This window comes from Cebus imitator, unplaced genomic scaffold (assembly GCF_001604975.1).
Source record: "Cebus imitator isolate Cc_AM_T3 unplaced genomic scaffold, Cebus_imitator-1.0 Scaffold47, whole genome shotgun sequence".
Lineage (NCBI taxonomy): Eukaryota > Metazoa > Chordata > Mammalia > Primates > Cebidae > Cebus > Cebus imitator.
In genome coordinates this window covers 555781-575812 of record NW_016107362.1, presented here as the reverse complement: position 1 = coordinate 575812, position 20032 = coordinate 555781, and the positions used below count along the sequence as shown (strand labels likewise).

The 20032-nt window shown below is 42.9% G+C and overlaps 1 protein-coding gene across 5 annotated transcripts in view; it reads left to right on the top strand.

The window, feature by feature from the left end:
- The window catches only part of WDR19 (WD repeat domain 19), a 107603-nt gene that overhangs the window by 69765 nt on the left and 17806 nt on the right, over positions 1–20032 (top strand). For 4 of the 5 annotated variants that reach the window (XM_017527260.1, XM_037738001.1, XM_017527261.2 and 1 more), the window contains 10 exons: positions 229–341; positions 1827–1895; positions 3584–3661; positions 5488–5584; positions 7541–7665; positions 10230–10311; positions 12342–12492; positions 15126–15249; positions 16239–16315; positions 16663–16787. In XM_017527260.1, the coding sequence (XP_017382749.1) occupies positions 229–341; positions 1827–1895; positions 3584–3661; positions 5488–5584; positions 7541–7665; positions 10230–10311; positions 12342–12492; positions 15126–15249; positions 16239–16315; positions 16663–16774 (1028 nt within the window). In that variant the 3' untranslated portion in view covers positions 16775–16787. Of the gene's footprint in view, positions 1–228; positions 342–1826; positions 1896–3583; positions 3662–5487; positions 5585–7540; positions 7666–10229; positions 10312–10417; positions 10589–12341; positions 12493–15125; positions 15250–16238; positions 16316–16662; positions 16788–20032 lie in introns of those variants that run through there. The other variant, XR_001824841.2, reaches the window with a different exon arrangement.

Here is a 20032-nt window from a genome sequence, read left to right as displayed (position 1 = left end):
TCCTCTCCTTATTTAGAGTGAAAATAATATGGAACAGAGTTAATATTTGGAGTAATTATGCTAAGTATGTTTTGTGATGAAAATAGACAATAATCACATTGATGTTTGCTGTTAGAGTTTTTAATCACCTATTTTTAGATTACTTGTTTTTAGATTTTATTTTCAGGTTAGCAATAAAAGGTAAACAAATTTTGCTCAGATATTTTACTCAGTAAACTTCTATTGTAGGTTGTGAAGACACTACTAATGAAGACTATCAAAGCATTGCCTTATACTTTGAAGGAGAAAAAAAATATTTTCAGGCTGGAAAATTCTTCTTGCTGTGTGGCCAATATTCACGAGTTAGTATTTGCCAAGAAAATACACACTGACTCTGCAGGAATAATTGTAGGAAATACATGTAAATGCCAGTAACTCTCAGACACTCCAATTTGAAATCCCAGAGCTAACTTTAAAATGTTCTCTCCCTCCCACACCCAGTCACAACCTTCCTTCGTAATACCTGTCACATCTGTCACTATCATTCTAACTACCATCAGCTCAATCCAGGCCCAGATGACCTTGCTTCTGATTATTGCAGCAGTTTCTTATTTGTCCTGTTTTTAGTTTGTCCACCTTTATAGTTTGTCATCCTTCACTTTATTCCCCAAATACGAGTTGCTTTCATTGTTACAGAGCCCCTTGGCCTAAGGCAGGGGTTACGGTGTCCAAGAAGGGACATAATAAGTGAAGCTATGGGGTAAAGCTGTGCATTGTTTATGTGACAGGGTAGGGACTACTGAATGGCACATGTCTTGTCTGAAGAAGCCAGCTGTTGCTCACCTCCATAAAGTTGTTGTCATTTAGGAATCCAGGCCCTATAGTGCCAGATCATATGATTTTTCAAGAGAAACAGAAGGTTGGGGCTGCCAGTTTTGAAATATGTGCTCAGATATTTATATAACACCTCACTGGCCAAAAAAAAGACATGTCTGTGTGTGAATTCAGCCCACAGACCACCACCAATTTGTTGTTGCTGGCCTCTTTGATAAAGTCCAAACTCCTTAGCCAGCACTGAGGGAATTATAGTTTGACCAACCAGCCAGAACTCCCTAATTGGGCATCCAGCTGTTTCCATGGAAGAGTCGCATGCTCCTCTAAGAGCCAGGCCTTCATCCATCTTGTTCTCCATCTGGATTCCTCTCTGCTCTCTACATCACCTACCACAAACCTATTCATCCTTCAAGTGACACCTTCAGGATCATCTCCATGCAAAGCCATCTTTTCTTCCTCAGAGCACCTACAAAAAAACCACTGACAATCCAGTCCATTTGTCTTTTTATAGTCTTAAATTTCTTCTTAAGTGTGGTGTTATGGTGTTCAGGAATTAAACAATTATGACTTAAAATAATTGGTCCCTTATATTATCACCACACCACACAGAGCTTCCCAGGAAGATTGTATGTAACTCAGAAAAGAGGGGCTGTGCCATACCATTCCTGGTATTCTCCACGGGATCTAGCGAAGTCCCACATACATAATAACAGGTTGTCAGTAAATATGTGTTGAAAGAATAAATGAATGAAAATAATTAAATCTTCCAGCTGAAAAGGGCACATTTTGCATTTTCATTTCATCAGGACTAGATTCTTTTGAGAGTTAACTGGGTCCTTCCATGTTTTAAACTATACCCAGCTTTTAAGGATAAATTTAACATCCAACACTACCCAAGCCCCTGATTGAGATAAAGATAGTAATTACTTTGTGTAAAAGCTATGTGAAAGCTTTGTTTTTGCCTAATGTGAAAACATTCTGAAAATTTTTAATTGCTCTGATTCTGTTTTCAGGCACTTAAACACTTCCTGAAATGCCCAAGCTCAGAAGATAATATGGCAATAGAAATGGCAATTGAAACTGTAAGTACACCTTGAGTGAAACTTTCAAGAATTCCAATTAAAAAAAAAAACTTCTTGGAGAAAATTTCAAATATATGCAGAAGTAGACCAAACAGTATAGCAAACTCCCCCATACCCATCATGTAACTTCAACAGCTGTTGATACATAGACACTCTCATTTTATTCATACCTTCACCCTCTTTCCTGAGGTTACTTTAAAGCAAATTGCAGTCATCATATCATTTTACTTGTGGATACAATATCAGTGTCTAAAAAATAAGAACCTTTGGATTTTCTTTTAGGTGTAACTTGCATACAGTAAACTTCACAGATCCTAAGTGTACAACTCGATTAGTTTTTTCATCTATGCATACCTGTGTAACCCCCACCCAGATCAAGATATAGAACATTTTTAGCTCCCGAGAAGTCTCCCTCATGTCAACCCCTAGTCAATACACCCCATCAGAGGTAACCACAATTCTGACTTACGTTCTTTTTTTTTTTTTTTTTTAAATGGAGTGCCTGGGTTTGAGAACGTGCTGGGAAATGTAGCAAGACCCTGTCTCCAGAAAAGTCATTTTTTTTTTGAAATGGAGTCTCACTCTGTTTCCTAGGCTGGCGGCTGGAGTGCGGTGATGCGATCTCTGCTCACTGCAACCTTCGCCTCCCAGGTTCAAGTGATTCTACTGCCTCAGCCTCCTGAGTAGCTGGGATTACAGGCACTTGCCACTACACCCGGCTAATTTTTGTATTTTTAGTAGAGACAGGGTTTCACCATGTTGGTTAGGCTGGTCTCAAACTCCTGATCTCGTGATCCACCTTCCTCAACCTCCCAAAATGCTGGGATTACAGGTGTGAGCCACTGTTCCTGGCCTGGAGATGACTTTTAAATAAAGATTTCTAAGCCAGCCTTCTCTCCAGAACACCACCCACATGTCATCTGCCTGCCCTCTTCCGGGATCCTCTGGCTATGACCCTCATTTCTTTACACTTTAGAGGACATGTAGTCATTCACAGGTACATTTCCTCAGGGAGCCACTGCAGAGGAGGGCACCTGGAATGATATCGTTGTGTAAGTGCTTGTGCTTAAGATGCTGTCCTCAAGGTGTCATAGTCATTTATCTTAAAGTTTTTATTAAAACATCCAAGGGCCGGGAACAGTGACTCACACCTATAATCCCAGCACTTTGGGAGGCTGAGGCAGGCAGATCACGAGGTCAAGAGATCAAGACCATCCTGGCCAACATGGTGAAACCCCATCTCTACTAAAAAAAAAAAAAAAAAATTCAAAAATTAGCTGGGCATGGTGGTGCACGCCTGTAGTCCTAGCTACTCAGGAGGCTGAGGCAGGAGAATCACTTGAATCCAGGAGGCAGAGGTTGCAGTGAGCAGAGATTGTGCCACTGTACTCCAGCCTGGTGACAGAGCAAGATTCCATCTCAACAAATAAAAAAAGAAAAGAAATGCAAATACGGTATTTTGATACAGCAGTTAAGAAAAGCTATAGCTTCTAAGGATGGATTTTTATTAATGGAGGCTCTAGCAATGAATGAAGAAAGGCCTTATTCTATGTCATATTTCAGGCACTTTACTATAGATACTACTACTGTTTTTTATTCCGTCTCCCTAAGCAGAAGATTGTCTTTGTTTCCACTCTTGCTTGCGTTAAGATGCTGAATTTGCTGGGTCTTTCTCTCTTATTAAACAGGTTGGTCAGGCCAAAGATGAACTGCTGACCAATCAGCTGATAGACCACCTCATGGGGGAGAATGATGGCGTGCCTAAGGTACTGAACACATGGGCTTCATGTGCATCTTCAGATCTCGGTTACAGTTTTATTCATCATGCTTTTACAACATAGACTTGAAAATTTTTCTCTCTGCCAGTAGCGTAGATCATCTAGACCAGGAGCGTCCAATCTTTTGGCTTCCTTGGGCCACATTGGAAAAAGAAGAATTGTCTTGGGCCACACATGAAATACACTAACACTAACAATCGCTGATGAACTTAAAAAAAAAAAATCGCAAAAAAGACCTCATAATGTTTTAAGAAAGTTTGCAAATTGGTGTTGGACTGCATTCAAAGCTGTCCTGGGCCATATGTAGCCCACGGGCCATGGGTTGGACAAGTTTGATCTACACAGACCCTGCGTTTTAGAGGATAATGTATATTCACTCCTTAAAATTTGTATTGCCCCCTGCAAGATAGCCATGCCCCTCTAGATACTGATCCTCACTGCCAACGATTTTTCTCAAATGTTATAATTTTGTTTATTCTAGAAAGTATGAAAAAAAGGTCACTGACATTGAAACTATGACTTAGCACTAATCTCTAAAACTCAGTGTGCTTTGTTTACATTTCAAAAATTACAGAAATTAACAAAAATCACATTAAGCATAAAAGTAATTCTCTGTAACATAAAATAGAAATAAATTGGCCAGGCACATAGCTCACACCTGTGATCTCAGCACTTTGGGAGGCCAAGGTGGGCAGATCACTTGAGGTCAGGTGTTGGAGACCAGCCTGGCCCACATGGCAAGACCCTGTCTCTACGGAAAATACAAAAATTAGCCTGGCATGGTGGTGCCTGCCTGTAGTCCCAGCTACTCAGGAGGCTGGAGCAGGAGAATTGCTTGAACCTAGGAGGCAGAGGTTGCAGTGAACCAAGATTGTGCCACTGCACTCCAGCCTGGGCAACAGAGTGAGACTCCAAAAAAAAGAAATCATTACAAGCATATTTTCAAAATATGTGACTCACGTGGCTTCCTACAGAACATCCATCTTCTCTCATCCCTGGTGAGGAGAGTTGCACACAGCTTTGAGAATGCCCCCAGACCTCCTTCTTCCCTTTTGCTTTATGTTCAAGGAGGTTTGCTGGCAAGAAACTCAAGTCACTGATTTGAAGCGAGGGCAACAGAATGTCACAGCTGGAAAGGACTGTAGTGGTCCCTGAGTCCATTTTCTGCATCTTACAGATAAAGCCACAGAGACCCAGAGCAGCTCAGTGAACTCACCAAAGACCCTTCACCCAGTCCCTTCAGCTGCCCCAGCCACCTATCATCCTGTCTGCTTACCCTAATAATCTAGAAACCAGCATCCAATGCTCGCAGCTGTCTAGAGTTGGAATAGAAATGGAAAATGGCCAGTGGCCAGAGAAAATTGATATGCGTATAAAAATTCTTAAAAGTTTACAAAGTTCGTATATCATATAAGAAGGTATTTTGCTTCCAAGCACATGAGAAATGCTCTGTGGAGTAGGGTCAGGAATACACACTCAGATCCTGTGGTTCAAATCCTGACCAGGCCCCCCCTGTTGTTTCAGCTTCTCATCTGTGAAATTGGGGTGACAATAGCGCCTTCTTCCTAGGGTTGGTATGAGGATTTAAATGCATTAGTTTTTCTCAAGTACTTAGAATACCATATTGAGCTGGCCATATTGAGCTCTGAATAAATGCTTAATAAAGTAAACTAATTCTTTATTCATTGAGTTTTTTAAAGCAATATCAATCCTCAGTTACTGGCAGATGAATGTGATTCTAACTGAAATACAAAGTTCTAATCTCCCTTTAGCTAATGAAGAAAGTAATGTTTCTATAATGGTTTATATGTCAGGATGCCAAGTACCTGTTCCGCTTGTACATGGCTCTGAAACAATACCGAGAAGCTGCCCAGACTGCCATCATCATTGCCAGAGAAGAACAGTCTGCAGGTAGGTCCATGATATGTAAGTGTTCCTCCCCAAACAGGCAACAGAATCCAGCCCCAGCCCCTGTGCCTTTTCTGCGAAGGAAAAAGTAGCCCCTGTGTTTCTAACATAGGCTTGCTTTGAACCCAAAAGATTAACGAGATGACCATTTCTAGGTTTCAGAGGAGTAAAACAATGTACTGTCCCAGGGGACTGTATAAATGTAAGAGGCTAAGGCTGTCTGTGGTCAAGGGTTGTTTCCTCTCCTCCTCCACAGCCTGAGTTTCTGTCTCATGACTGACGTCTCCTTTCATCTCTCTAGCCCACAACCCCCTTCCTACAGACTCACAGCATTTTCCTTCCATTCCCTGCGTTTGGCATTAACAATGAGACACTAGGCGATGGAGGGTACTGATGTCATACTGTTAGGGATGTGGTACTGTTAGGGACCTAGTTCTTTGTAATATGCAGAGACTGTTGACAGACTCTTCAGGATGGTTCTGCTCATATGTGCTGTATCAATACTTACTGAATGAGTAAGTGAATTAGTCCACGTCTTCATTAATTTTTATGAGCTGATCTTCTTAGATCTTTACAAATGTGGACACAGTTTTAGAAAATATGCAGTCCAATAAGTCATTACTTTATTCAACTTACATTGATTTAACAACACCTTCTTCCTGTCAGATGTGTACTAGGAGCTTAGAATAAGAGAGAACTGAGCCATAGTTCTGTCCCTAAAGTCCTGATTTGATGGGAGAGACAGAAAGTAAATTCAGAGTTGTCGGAGAGGGTGACAAGTGCCAGACTAGAAAGAGAAATAGGCTGAAAAGGCACAATGAAAATAAGAGCTACTGCTGGGTTACCCACAGCATCCTGAAGGTTGGGGTAGGAGAGTTGGAGGATGGAGACAAGAGAAGGCAACGAAAGCTTTGGCTGAGTTTTGAAAGGATAGGGGTGCAGGAGATGAGGGGGAGTGGGGGGTGCTCAGAGCCGAAGTGCTGGGATGTGGAGAAATGGGAGTGTGGGGAAGTGCGGGGATGAGGAAAAGTGCTGGCAGGGCTGCAGCATTTACATGCCTGGAGAAGGAAGGGAGGGAAAATCGAGCCAGCAAGGAGTGAAGAAGCCAGTCCTGAAGGGCATAAGTGCTCTGCACTTCAGGTGTGAGTGGCGCCACTGGAGGGTGTTATGCAGGGGTGTGACCTTGAGGTGTTTGGGTGTGGACTGAGGCTTGAGGGTTTTCAAAGCATACTCTGACATCAGATGTGGGCTCAGGGAATCCTAATGAGCACTACTGCAGAAGGAAATGGTGAGAAGCATTCACAGTGGGCATGAGGAAGGGAGGCTGGAATTGGGAGACTGAGAGTTAGACTCAGAACTCCACGACCTGGTGGATGTCAGGGCCAGGTGGGTGCCCTGAGGAAGAATAAGACATCAAGGAGGACACCACTGTTTTTCACCAGAGGGACTGGCTAGATGTTTATAACATCAATTAAAGTAGAAAATCTGGCTGGGCGTTGTGGCTCACACCTGTAATCCCAACATTTTGGGAGGCCAAGGAGGGTAGATTTCTTGAGCCTAGGAGTTTGAGACCAGGCTGGGCAACATAGTGAAAACCTTGTCTCTACAAAAAATTCAAAATTAGCCAGACATGGGAGGATCGTTTGAGCTCGGGAGACAGAGATTGTGCCCCTGCACTTNGTTTAGAAAGAAGATAGATTATAATGATGATGATGAGGAGGAGGAAGATAGGTGATAGATAGATAATAGGTAGGTAGGTAGATGAGTAGATAGGACTGATAGACAGATGGACAGACAGATAAATGGATAGATAGGAAATCTGCTGAGTTGCTTTGAATAAGAAATTATTTAAAGAGGTTACTAATGACAAGATTAGCAAAATCCACTTGGAAGATAGAGGTCCATAGAATGTCCTCAGATTTCACCCTTTGCAGTAATGTCGTTTTACTTTTTTTCAAGGAAACTACCGGAATGCACACGATGTTCTCTTCAGCATGTATGCAGAACTTAAATCCCAAAAGATCAAAATTCCCTCCGAGATGGCCACCAACCTCATGATTCTGCACAGCTATATACTAGTGAAGGTGAGGCCCACGGAGTGACTTGGGACATAACCTGCCAGGTGTTTGTCCCCCATTGAGATTTTCTCCAGGCACTTCTCCATTGGATTAGAGTAATTGCCTAGATCTCTGTATTGTTAAGCGGCAAAACAAGATATAGAACTCCTCTGCAATACGCTGCCTTATGTGGAATGAGGCACAAGGCAGGAGGCACTGCACCAAACTACAGTGCGGGGACAGGGAGACGAGGGGGACCAGGCTTCACCATGTGTATCTTCTTATATTGTGGTGTGTTGTTTTGCTTTGTTTTTGAGATGGAGTCTTGCCCTGTCACCCAGGCTGGGGTGCAGAGGTGCGATCTCACTGCAACCTCTGCTTCCCAGGTTCAAGCAATTCTCCTGCCTCAGCCTCCCTAGTAGCTGGGATTACAGGCACCTGCCACCACACTTGGCTAATTTTTTTGTATTTTTAATAGAGATGCGGTTTCACCATGTTGGCCAAGTAGGTCTTGAACTGCTGACCTCAAGTTATCCACCGCCTTGGCCTCCCAAAGCACTGGGATTACTGGTGAGAGCCACCATGTCCAGATTTCCTATATTGTTTTGATTTTGAAACATAGAAATGTATTACCTGTCCCAGAAAAATAGATTTCTTAAAACATCTTTGTTTATCCAAAGCTTTAGTTTATTTATTCTGTTAGTGGATTTCATAAAATTCCACTGTTTTAAAATATTGTTTAGTTTTCATCCAAATTTAAAAATAATACGTATTCGCTAAGAAAGTTTAAAGAATATAGAAAATAATTTTTTAAAAATTCATCCTTTAAGTCCGTCACCCAGATTGTTAACACTGTGTTGTGTATGTTCTTTGTACTTCTATAAATGCGTGCATTTTACCAAATTGGGATTATGTTTAGTTGTGTATATTCTGCCTTTTAAATCAGTAATTGTAAATACAAACAAAATTGGTCCTGCAAATATCAAGTATTTGTATGTATAATTTACATAAATGAGGCTGGACTGTGGCTGACACGTGTAATCCCAGTACATTGGAAGGACCAGGCAAGAGGATCACTTAAGCCCAAGAGTTTGAGGCTGCAGTGAGCTATAATCACACCACTGCACTCCAGCCTGGGCAACAGAACGAGACTGCAACTCTAAAAAAAGACACAAGCTACATAACTGTCATATATATTCATGTGTATGTTTATATATGTACATGTCTCTGTAAAGGTACAGGCAGACTCCAACTTAAATATTTTTTCAAATGTTCATTTATGTCACAGTACATCTTTCCATATTAATGCCACATTGGTTCTCTGGCCTGTCCACAAGAGTACTCATATTATCAATGATTTATATCCTAATTATTGTCCATATCAGTGCCGTCCAGTGGAACTTTCTACAGTGATAGAGATATTCTGTATCTGTACTGCCCAATATGGTAGCCACTAACCTGGCTGTGGAGCACTTGAAATGCAGCTAGTATAGCTGCTAAAGTATATTTTTAATTGTATATGATTTTAATTTTTAAATTTAAGTAGCCACACGTGACTAATGACTACCACCTGAGACTGCACAGGTCTGTAGTGCTGATTCTAAGGGAAATGCATCTGGAGTTTTAACTTGCAACTCCCAGGAGTACATTTCCCTTCAGAGAAGCAGGAAGATCCTTCTTCCATAAAGAAGGGGGTTGGAAGGAGTAGAGAAGCCTGTCTCTGCTGCAGACATAAGTGGTGATAGCAATGTCCCAGAAACACAAATCTAGCAAAATGGAGCTTTAGGAGTGCAGTGGGGACAGAAGCACATTGGTGGAAGATGTGGAGCAAAAATAGGAATTCCTATAAGAGGCCCTCCTGCAACAGAGCTTTCTAGCACTGTAAGCCACAGGGGTGCTTCTTGAATCCTTTTCTTTTTCTCTGGCCCCAAGAGTTGGCATCATTCCACACTCACCCTGCGCATTCTTACCAAGTATCATCGGCCCTGACCCCTCATCTGTCTGCTTTTCTCCATCCCCACTGCCCCACCTTTTTGGCCTCCTCGTCTTACCCTGGATGACTGCAGTGGCTTCATGGCCTGGCTCCTGTGACTCTCCAGGCTCACCCCATCCTAAATGCACCGTTCAATGTGTCTGTCACTGACCCTGCTGGTCCTTGCCTAGTCTCAGGCCTTCCACCCGTTATTGCCCTCTTAGCACAGGCAGGGGCCCTTTCCTTTAGCAGATCATTCTCTCTCTTTCAACCCGATTCCTGACTCACCCAGCTTTTAGGTCTTACAACAACTCAATAAAGTTGGTCCCCCAAGAATGGCCAGAAAGAGATAGACCGGGGATTTTAACCCAAGCCAAGTGGTCGAGGTCAAAGTGAAAAGCAGATCATAGAGTAGGTGAGGCGGGTGAGTCCATGGGGCCAGGCAGCAGCTGTTGAAGAGGAAAGGGGAGAAATCTCCAGTAGCATCAACCAGGGAAGTCTAAAAGAATCTCACGATGATCCTGGCCCATAATCAATGAGTTGTTTATTTGGGGGAACAAAGCATGAATTGGGGTTAATGAATATCTATGAGAAGAGTAAAATATGTCATTTTCTTCAGATTCATGTTAAAAATGGAGATCACATGAAAGGGGCTCGCATGCTGATTCGGGTGGCCAACAACATCAGCAAATTTCCATCACGTAAGTACCATCTGACCAGCACTCTCACCCACGCCCTATGCCGCACGCTGGCACAGCGCCCCTTGAGCAGGCTCCCCTTGTACACTAACTCAATTAATTCTCACAGCAGCTCCATGAAGTGGTATGTCAGGGCCCCAAGACCACTCCCAGGTTTGATGACTCTTCACTGGGAGGAATTACAAGACTCAACACACAAAGTAGTACCAAAGCGGAGACTTATCACAGCAAAAGGATCCGAGGCAAAGATCAGCAGAAGGATTCGCCCAAAGGCAAGCGGGTGCCGGCACAGAACCCCGAAAGTCCCTTCCCATTGGAGCACACAGGGCACAAGTTCAGTAACTCCTCTGAGACTGACTTGTACAACACGGGTGAAATGTAGAGTGCCAGGAAACTCATTAGAGATTCACCACCCAAGAGTATTACTGGGGTCTGGTCACAAAGGCACCCCCTGCCTGGCATGTACCCAGTTTTCCAGGCTCCCAGAGAGCAGGTATTCAGCATAAGTTGTTTGTACAAAGATTTTAGGCATAGTAAGCCATTCATCAGTTCCAGAAACGGTGGGAACCATCTCCAAATCTGTGTTCCAGATGCGAACCAAGGGCTAGCTGTTCAAGCAGACCTTTCCAAGGATGACAGTCTCAGGCCCGCACACACGACTACTTCTCTGCACAAACTGGGACACAAAAGAAATAACATTTACCCAAGATGACATTGTCAGCTAATAATAGTCTGACTCCATGTTCACAAGCACAGTAGGACATTGCCTCTGAAAAGGCCCTACTGTTCTAAAGACATGTCATGATGACATTCTTAATTGCTGAAATACTGTCACATTATACGACAGGGAGCAGCAAAACTTTTTCTGTAAAGGGCCAGATGTTAAATGTTTGAGGCTTCGTGAGACATATGGTCTCTGTCATAGTTGCTCAACTCTGCCGTTGTGTCATGAATAATACATAAACAAATGGGCATGACTGTATTTCAATAGAACTTTATTTTTGGATGCAAATGTTAACCACATACACTTTTAACATGTCACAAAAATATTATTTTTATTTTGATATTTTTTCAACCGTTTAAAAATGTAAAAATCTGGCCAGGCTTGGTGGCTCACACCCGTAATCCCAGCACTTTGGGAAGCCAATGTGGGCAGATCAGCTGAGGTCAGGAGTTCAAGATCAGCCTGACCAACATGGAGAAACCCATTTCTACTAAAAATACAAAAATTAGCCTGACGTGGGGGCCTGTAATCCCAGCTACTTGGGAGGCTGAGGCAGGAGAATCACTTGAACCCAGGAGGTGGAGGTTGCAGTGAGCCAAGATCATGCCATTGCACTCCAGCCTGGGCAATAAGAGTGCAACTCCATCTCAAAAAAAAAAAGTAAAGATCATTCTTAGCTCATGGGCTGTACAAAAAGTCAGAGGGCTAGATTTCGTCCACGGGTCATAATTGGCCAACCCGCATTTTCTAAATGTATTTTGTCATTGTTACATGAAAGTCTACCATGCGGGCAAAGTGTGGGAAAGGACAGGCACTCTCATGATTGCTGGTGGAAATGGAAATTGGTATGGCCTTTCCAGAAAGCAGTTTGGCAATTTGTGGTAAGAGTATTTTTTAAAAGGTCCTGTTTTTGAGCCAGTAATTCTGGGTGTCTGTCCTGAAGAAAGAATTTGATGCCTGCAGAGAGATGAGTGCATAAAGTAATTAATCCCCCTAATGCTTTTATTAGCAGTCCTGTCAGATGCAAAAACTATACCTAAGAGGTATGAAAGGAAATTTAGGGAAGTGTTATCTCAAGGAATGCAGGTCCCAGTGTTACAAGGCAGAACATGGTGTAATTAAAGGAAAAGAATTTGATGAACAGTTAGCCTGACCCCACGGCTATGGACTTTCCTCATTAAACAGATCATACCTGGTTCATTGCAGAAAAAGCAAAGTTCAGAGCATACGATCCTGCTTGGTGGAGTCACACCTGTATCACTGAGGACAGGAGTCACTGTGTTCGTACTGCTCCCATTTTGTCTTGCAGACATTGTACCAATCCTGACGTCGACTGTGATTGAGTGTCACAGGGCAGGCCTGAAGAACTCTGCTTTCAGCTTCGCAGCTATGTTGATGAGGCCTGAATACCGTGGCAAAATAGATGCCAAATACAAAAAGAAGATCGAGGGAATGGTCAGGTAGGCAGAGACAGCTATTTCTGCTATCTAAGCACATTTCTCAAAGGTATTTCCCAAAATGTAGCACCCAATGTGCAGGGATAAGAAAATGGCAGGGGGGGGCGAGTGCAGTGCTTCATACCTGTAATCCTGGCACTTTGGGAGGCCAAGGCAGGCAGATTGCCTGAGCTCAGGAGTTCACAGCCAGCCTGGGCAACACAGTGAAAACCCATCTCTAATAAAATACAAAAAATTAGCCAGGCATGGTGGCGGGCGCCTGTATCCCAGTTACTCAGGAGGCTGAGGCAGGAGAATTGCTTGAACCCGGGAGATAGAAGTTGCAGTGAGCTGAGATTGTGCCACTGCACTCCAGCCTGGGCAACAGAGTGAGACTCCATCTCAAAAAAAATAAGCGGTAGGGGGCCGAGTGCAGTGGCTCATGCCTATAATCCCAGCACTTTGGGAGGCCGAGGCAGGCAAATCACTTGAGGTCAGGAGTTCACAACCAGCCTGGGCAACGTGGTGAAACCCCATCTCTACTAAAAATATAAAAAATTAGCCAGGCATGGTGGCATGTGCCTGTATCCCAGCTACTTGGGAGGCTGAGGCAGAAGAATTGCTTGAACCCAGGAGGCAGAGGCTGTAGTGAGCTGAGATCATGCCACTACCCTCCAGCCTGGGCGACAGAGTGAAACTCTGTCTCAAAAAAAGAAAATGGCAGGGCATAGCAATTAGGATTGTGTTCAGCTCGAAGCAGCAGAAAACCTAACAGTAGCTTGGCCAAGTCAGTATTTATTTGACTCATATGCAAAGGATCGCAGTCCAGGGCTGGTGTCACCATGCCTTGATGCCACCAGACCCAGATCCCCGTCTTCCAGCTTTTCCATCCATAGCATAGAGGTTACCTCTCATGGTTGCGAGACATCTGACACACACCCAGACATGTCCTCATTCCAGGCACAGAGAAGTAGGGAAGTGAGAGGTCAGAGGGGTCTTCTCCTTTTTGCTTAGGAAGGTCCGTCCTCAGGACCTTCACCTCCATGCCCAGTAGTCTGCCTCACAGGACCTCAGGCTGCTAAGGGGAAACAAAATTCTGTTGTCAAGGAAGATGGAGAAAGCAGCAAACTATGTCTGCCAAAGAGGGATGAAGGAAATAGTAGACGTTCTCAACGTGAGGAACTTCATATTCACAGGGCCCATTGCTAGCAAAGAGCTCATTTCCAAATCCTGTGCAACTCCAAAAGCCCATAGGCACGTCCTTGCTTCAGAAAGCAGTCAGTAGCCCAGTTTTTCTAAAGGAAAACTAGGAAAAAGTAGCCCTTACATTTAGAAAAGAAAAAAGTCATTGCAGTCATCTGGTAATTCCAAACAACCACTTATTCAGACTAGTGATGACCTTTGGGGTTCCTGTTAATTATATTATGACCAGGAGACCCAGGTACCTGAATCTTGACCCAGACCTTAGCCCAGGGAGATGACCAGATTGGTAATGACAAATGGAAGCAAATGACACTTCACTGGTAGCTGGGCTTAGGTGCCACCCTCATGGCAGAGAACTGTAAGCTGGATAGGAGTACATGGAACACTTTTTTTTTTTTTTTTTTTTTGAGACAGAGTTTAACTCTTGTTGCCCAGGCTGGAGTGCAATGGCACAGCCTTGGCTCACCGCAACCGCCACCTCCTGGGTTCAAGCAATTCTCCTGCCTCAGCCTTCCAAGTTAGCTAGGATTACAGGTGTGCACCACCATGCCCAGCTAATTATGTATTTTTAATAGAGATGGGATTTCTCCATGTTGGTCAGGCTAGTCTCAAACTCCCAACCGCAGGTGATCTGCTGCCTTGGCCTCCCAAAGTGCTGGGATTACAGGTGTAAGCCATTGTGCCCAGCCAGGAACACTCCTTTTTTTTAAGCCTAAGTAGCTTTAGATCAAATCAGTCTGACCTAAAATTCCTGCTAGCATGGAGAGTGAGGTGGGGAGAAGGTAACTAGAAAATGCAAGATCATACTGACCCCAAAAGCACAGAACCACGCTAGCCGAGGCTCTGGCCTGGAGGAGATGCTAGTCATTCTCTCCCCATGCACAAATGGTTTATAGCTGTATGGTCCAATATGGTACCTGCTAGTCACATGTGGCTATTTAATTAAAATGGAATAAAAGTTACAACTTAGTTCTTCACACTACCCATACTTCAAGTGTTCAGATGTGACTCATGGCTGCCATATTGGACAGCACAGAATCAGAACATTTCCATTATCACAGACAGTTCTGTTGGACAGTGCTGGCGTAGCCTTTACCGCTTCTGTTACACAACAGGGAGAGACAAAGGAAAAAATACCAAGCTCATCATTCCAGTAACACAGGAAGAGAGAAAACTGCAAGACCTACCCATGCTTTCTGCCACTGAATGTGCGAACTCCAGTTCCCAAAGGTGGCCCATGTAACCCCCTAGAACCTAACCAATCCTAAGTACTCTTCCTCCTCCCTGGAGTGGATCAAGGGCTGCTGTGAGCTTGTAAGTACCTCTCTAAGCCCAGAGTCTATGAAGAAGTAGCTGTGTCACATGTCCCTGGTTTTCCAAATATGCTTTCTCTTTGCCATCCATGGTACCTGAAATAAAATGGTATTTTTAAATGACATGATTCTTCCTCACAGGAGACCCGATACATCTGAAATAGAAGAGGCCACGACTCCATGTCCATTCTGCAAATTCCTTCTCCCAGAGTGTGAACTCCTCTGTCCTGGATGTAAAAACAGTATCCCATATTGCATTGCAACAGTGAGTTTCTTTATAGTAATTTCCCTTTCTTTGCATATATATTTGTAACCCATTTGAATACCTGATGTCAATATTTTCTTCACTTTTAAAATAATCTTATCCCTCAAATTTCCTGCAACATCTAGCATTTTATTTTATGGTCAATACGGTTAAAAGAGATATTCAAAGCATATAATAATAGTGGAGGCACTATCAGAAGGGCACACAGGGCTGAATAGCACAGACTCGGGGATCAGACTATCCCAGGCTCAGTCCTCTGTAGCAACACCTGCCTACTGAGATCAACCACAGATTGACGAGCTAACATGTGAAACCTTAGTACCAACCTGGCAGGCTGCAGCACTTAATAAATGGTAGTTTTTATTATGATGATATTAAGACCTGTTATCAGAGAACTTTAATATATCAGGTTATTTGTAATTCACTAGACTGATTTAAGCTGTATTTTAAAGAAAACTAAATTCAGGTAATGATATCACAAAATTGAATATTCTTCTTTTAAACATGAATGTAATAAAACCTAGCTTTACTCCTTTTAATGCCATCTCTCTCAGTTACTCACCTGTGTGAAATAACAATGATTTTATAATTTAGAGGTCTGACTTATAACTGGAATTCAGTTATTATTATTGAATAATGGACAGGGCACAGTGGCTTATGCCTGTAATCTTAGCACTTGGGGAGGCCAAGGCCAGCAGATCATTTGAGGTCAGGAGTTCGAGACCATCCTGGCCAACATGGTGAAACGTCATCTCTACTAAAAACACAAAAATTAGCTGGGTGTGGTGGCATGCTGCTCGGGAGTCTGAGGGAGAAGAATTGCTTGAACCCAGGAGGCACCTTGCAGAGAGCCAAGGTTGCACAGCTGTACTCCACCCTGGGCGACAGAGCAAGATTCTGTTTAAAAGAAAAAAAAAAAAAAAAATTGAATAACGGTGAAAGTTTTTTAAAATAAAGATGAATTTAACTCTTAAACATGCCATTTCCAGGGTCGACACATGTTGAAAGATGACTGGACAGTGTGTCCACATTGCGACTTTCCTGCTCTCTACTCAGAATTGAAGATGTGAGTGTGCCTCATTTCCCTCAGTCTCACAGATGTGTCCAAACACAGGCCTACGTCTTTTTTTTTCTTCTTAGGCCCATGTCTTTTATTCTTAAGTATCCTTCTGTTTGTTTATTCGTGTTCCCAAGAATCTCTAAAGACTCAAATTGTCTTCTTGGAAGAACGTCTTACGACTTTTGAGAATATTATCCTTGAAGAGGATCTTGCATGATACTGAGTAGTTCTAATTCTCAAATTGCAATGTGTTAGGAGGTGTAGAAAAAGTAACTGTCCTCCTCATTAGAATAACCAAAAGCTAAAGGAATATTACATATTTAATTTACTCTGCCTTTCCCTCCCCTAAACAGCATGCTAAACACTGAAAGCACATGTCCTATGTGTTCAGAAAGATTAAACGCTGCTCAACTGAAAAAGATTTTGGACTGTACCCAGTACCTGCGAATAGAGGAGGAGCAGTGAGTGGCATGTGCAGGTGAGTGGCAGATCACCCACACACCTTCGCCATCTGGGCGCGAGGTCCACAGTGGGCACACAGCTTTTGACTGTGTATCACTATCAGTTCCTTTTAGAGCATCGTGGAACTTGCCAGATTTGAACAATCTGACAACCACCATTTGATGTATTTTTTTAATGCTAAAATGCAGGTATTATCATCTCCATAGTGACAAAGATTATTTAGCCAAGCAGCATCATTCCAGCTAGACCAGATTTTGTCAGATCTCAAAGGGGTCTTTTTAATCACTCCATTAAAACTAGAGCCAGCTAATAAAAGTTTTTTTTTTTTTTTTAGATTCTGTGATATAATTCAGGAGACTATATTGTAAAAATGTTGGCTTCCGGAGATTTGGAAATAATCTTTTTCTTTTTCTTTCCAAGTCCCATTTTTGTCACATGGAACCTCCCACATCCCTTCTATTTCATTCCATTGGCAAGCACCTACTCATGGCCACACATACTGCAGAGGAAGGCAGGGAAATGTAGTCTTCAATTGAGAAGCCAAATGCCCTACCAAAACTCAGGATATTCTTTTACCAGAGGGAAAAGTGAGAAGAATTCATCTCTGGCACAGCATCTTACACTTAGCCTGGTTAAACAGAAGTCTAGATTCCCCCCGCAATCTCGCTCTCTGAGTTTTCCCTTCCTCAGGAAACGGCAGCTCCCTCCAACCAGTTGGACAGGACAGAAACCCTACATACTACCTACCTAGATGCATCTCACCCTTAGCCCCCATGAGCAAGGGCTCTCAGGCTATGTCCAGGATATCTGGTTCTCTTCATGGTTCTCTTGGCTTTTTATTGCACCTGCAAAAACAAGGAGCCTACAAGGCTGTGCATGAACAGGCCCCAGCCGCCGCCTCCTGCCTCAGGTGTGATTGCCTACCATGTTGCAGCCCCATTGGCCTTCTTTCCCTACTCTGACCATTCCAATATGTTTTCCACAGCAGTTGCACCATCTTACATTCCCACCAGCAGTACACAAGCATTCCAGCCTCTCCACTCCACATCCCTGCCAACAGTGTTGTCTTTGATTTGTTTGTTTTTTTTATTTGAGACAGAGTCTTGCTCTGTCGCCCAGGCTAGAGTACAGTGGCATGATCTTGGCTCACTGCAACCTCTGCCTCCCAGATTCAAGTGATTCTTGTGCCTCAGCCCCACTGAGTAGCTAAGGCTACAGGCGTGTGCCACCACGCTCGGCTAACTTTTGTATTTTTAGTAGGGACGGGGTTTCACCATGTTGGCCAGGCTAGTCTTGAACTCCTGACCTCAAGTGATTCGGCCGCCTTGGCCTCCCAAAGTGCTGGGATTACCAGTGTGAACCTCTGCCCCCAGCCTGTGTTTGTTTTTTTATTGTTCAGTTGTTAAGAGTTCTTTATGTTTTAGATATAAGTTCTGTATCATATATATGATTTATAAATATTTTCTTGTGGGTTTTCTCCCCCTTTCTTGATAGTGTTTTGTTGTTGTTGTTGTTGCAGTTGTTTTAATAGAGGCAGGGCCTTGCTACATTGCCTGGGTTGGTCTCAAACTCCTGGGCTCAAACAATCCTCCTTCCTCAACTTCCCAATGTGCTGGGATTACAGGCGTGAGCCACCATGCTCATCCTTGATAGCCTCTTTTGATGCACAAGTATTTTATTGTGATGAAGTCCAATCTATCTGTTTTTTTTTTTTTCCTTTGGTTGCTTATGCTTTTGGTGTTATATCAAAAAAAAAACCATTGCCAGGCTGGGCACAGTGGCTCATGCTTACAATCCCAGTGCTTTGGGAGGCTGAAGTGGTAGGATCACTTGACCTCAGAAGTTCAAGACCAGCCTGGGCAGCATAGTGAGACCCTGTCCCTACAAAAAAATAATTGGCCAGGTATGGTGGCATGCACCTGTAGTCCCAGCTGCTTGGGAGGCTGAGGCAGGAGGATCACTTGAGCCCGGGAGGCTGAGGCTGAAGTGAGCTATGATCAAGATACTGTACTCCAGCCTGGGCAGCAGACTGAGCCCCTTTGTCTCAAAAAACCAACCAACTGGCTGGGCACTATGGCTTATTCCTGTAATCCCAGCACTTTGAGAGGCCCAAATGGGTAGATCAGAGGTCAGGAGTTCAAGACCAGCCTGGCCATGATGGTGAAACCCCATCTCCACTAAAACTACAAAAATTAGCCAGTGCAGTGGCAGGTGCCTATAATCCCAGCTACTTGGGAGGCTGAGGCAGGAGAATTGCTTGAACCCAGGTGGCAGAGGTTGTAGTGAGCCAAGATTGCGCCACTGCACTCCAGCCTGGGTGACAAAGTGAGACTATCTCAAAAAAAAAAAAAAAAAAAAAACCTACCAACCAACCATTGTGTAAGCTGGGTACAACAGCATGCACCTGTTATCCCAGCTACTCAGGAGGCTGAGGCAGGATGATTGCTTGAGTCTAGGAGTTCAAGACCAGCTTGGGCAACATAGCGAGACCACATCTCTAAATAAAAAGTGCCTACTCCAAGGTCATGAAGATTTACACCTGTTTCCTTCTAGGAGTTTTATAGTTACAGTTATTGCTCTTATGTTTCAGTCTTCAATACACTTAGTTTTTGTGTCTGGCGTGAGATAGGGATCCAGCTGACCCAGCAGAATTTGCCGAAAAGACAAATTTTCCTCATTGACACTGGATTGTTGTCTATTTGAGTTGTAAGATTTTATGCATGTATTCTAGATACAAGTTTTTTGTCAGATATATTTTGCAAGTGTTTATCACACTCTGACTTCCCATTTCTTTTTCTGAATGGTGTCTTTTGATGAGCAGGTTTTGATTTTGATAAATTAGAACTTATTTTTAAATTTTATGGTTATTGCCTTCTTTGTCCTAGATAAATATATATATATGTGTAGGAGATATATATATATAATATATATAATATTATTGACCTCAGAAGTTCAAGACCAACCTGGGCAGCATACTGAGACCCTGTCCCTACAAAAAAATAATTAGCCAGGTATGGTGGCATGCACCTGTAGTCCCAGCTGCTTGGGAGGCTAAGGCTATATATATATTATATATATAGTATATATAATACATATATGTATATATTATATATATTATATATAGTATATAATATATGTATATATTACATATATAGTATATTATATGTATACATGTATAAGATATACATGTATAATATACACAATATATATACACAATATATTATATATACATGTATATATATAATATATTGTAATATATAT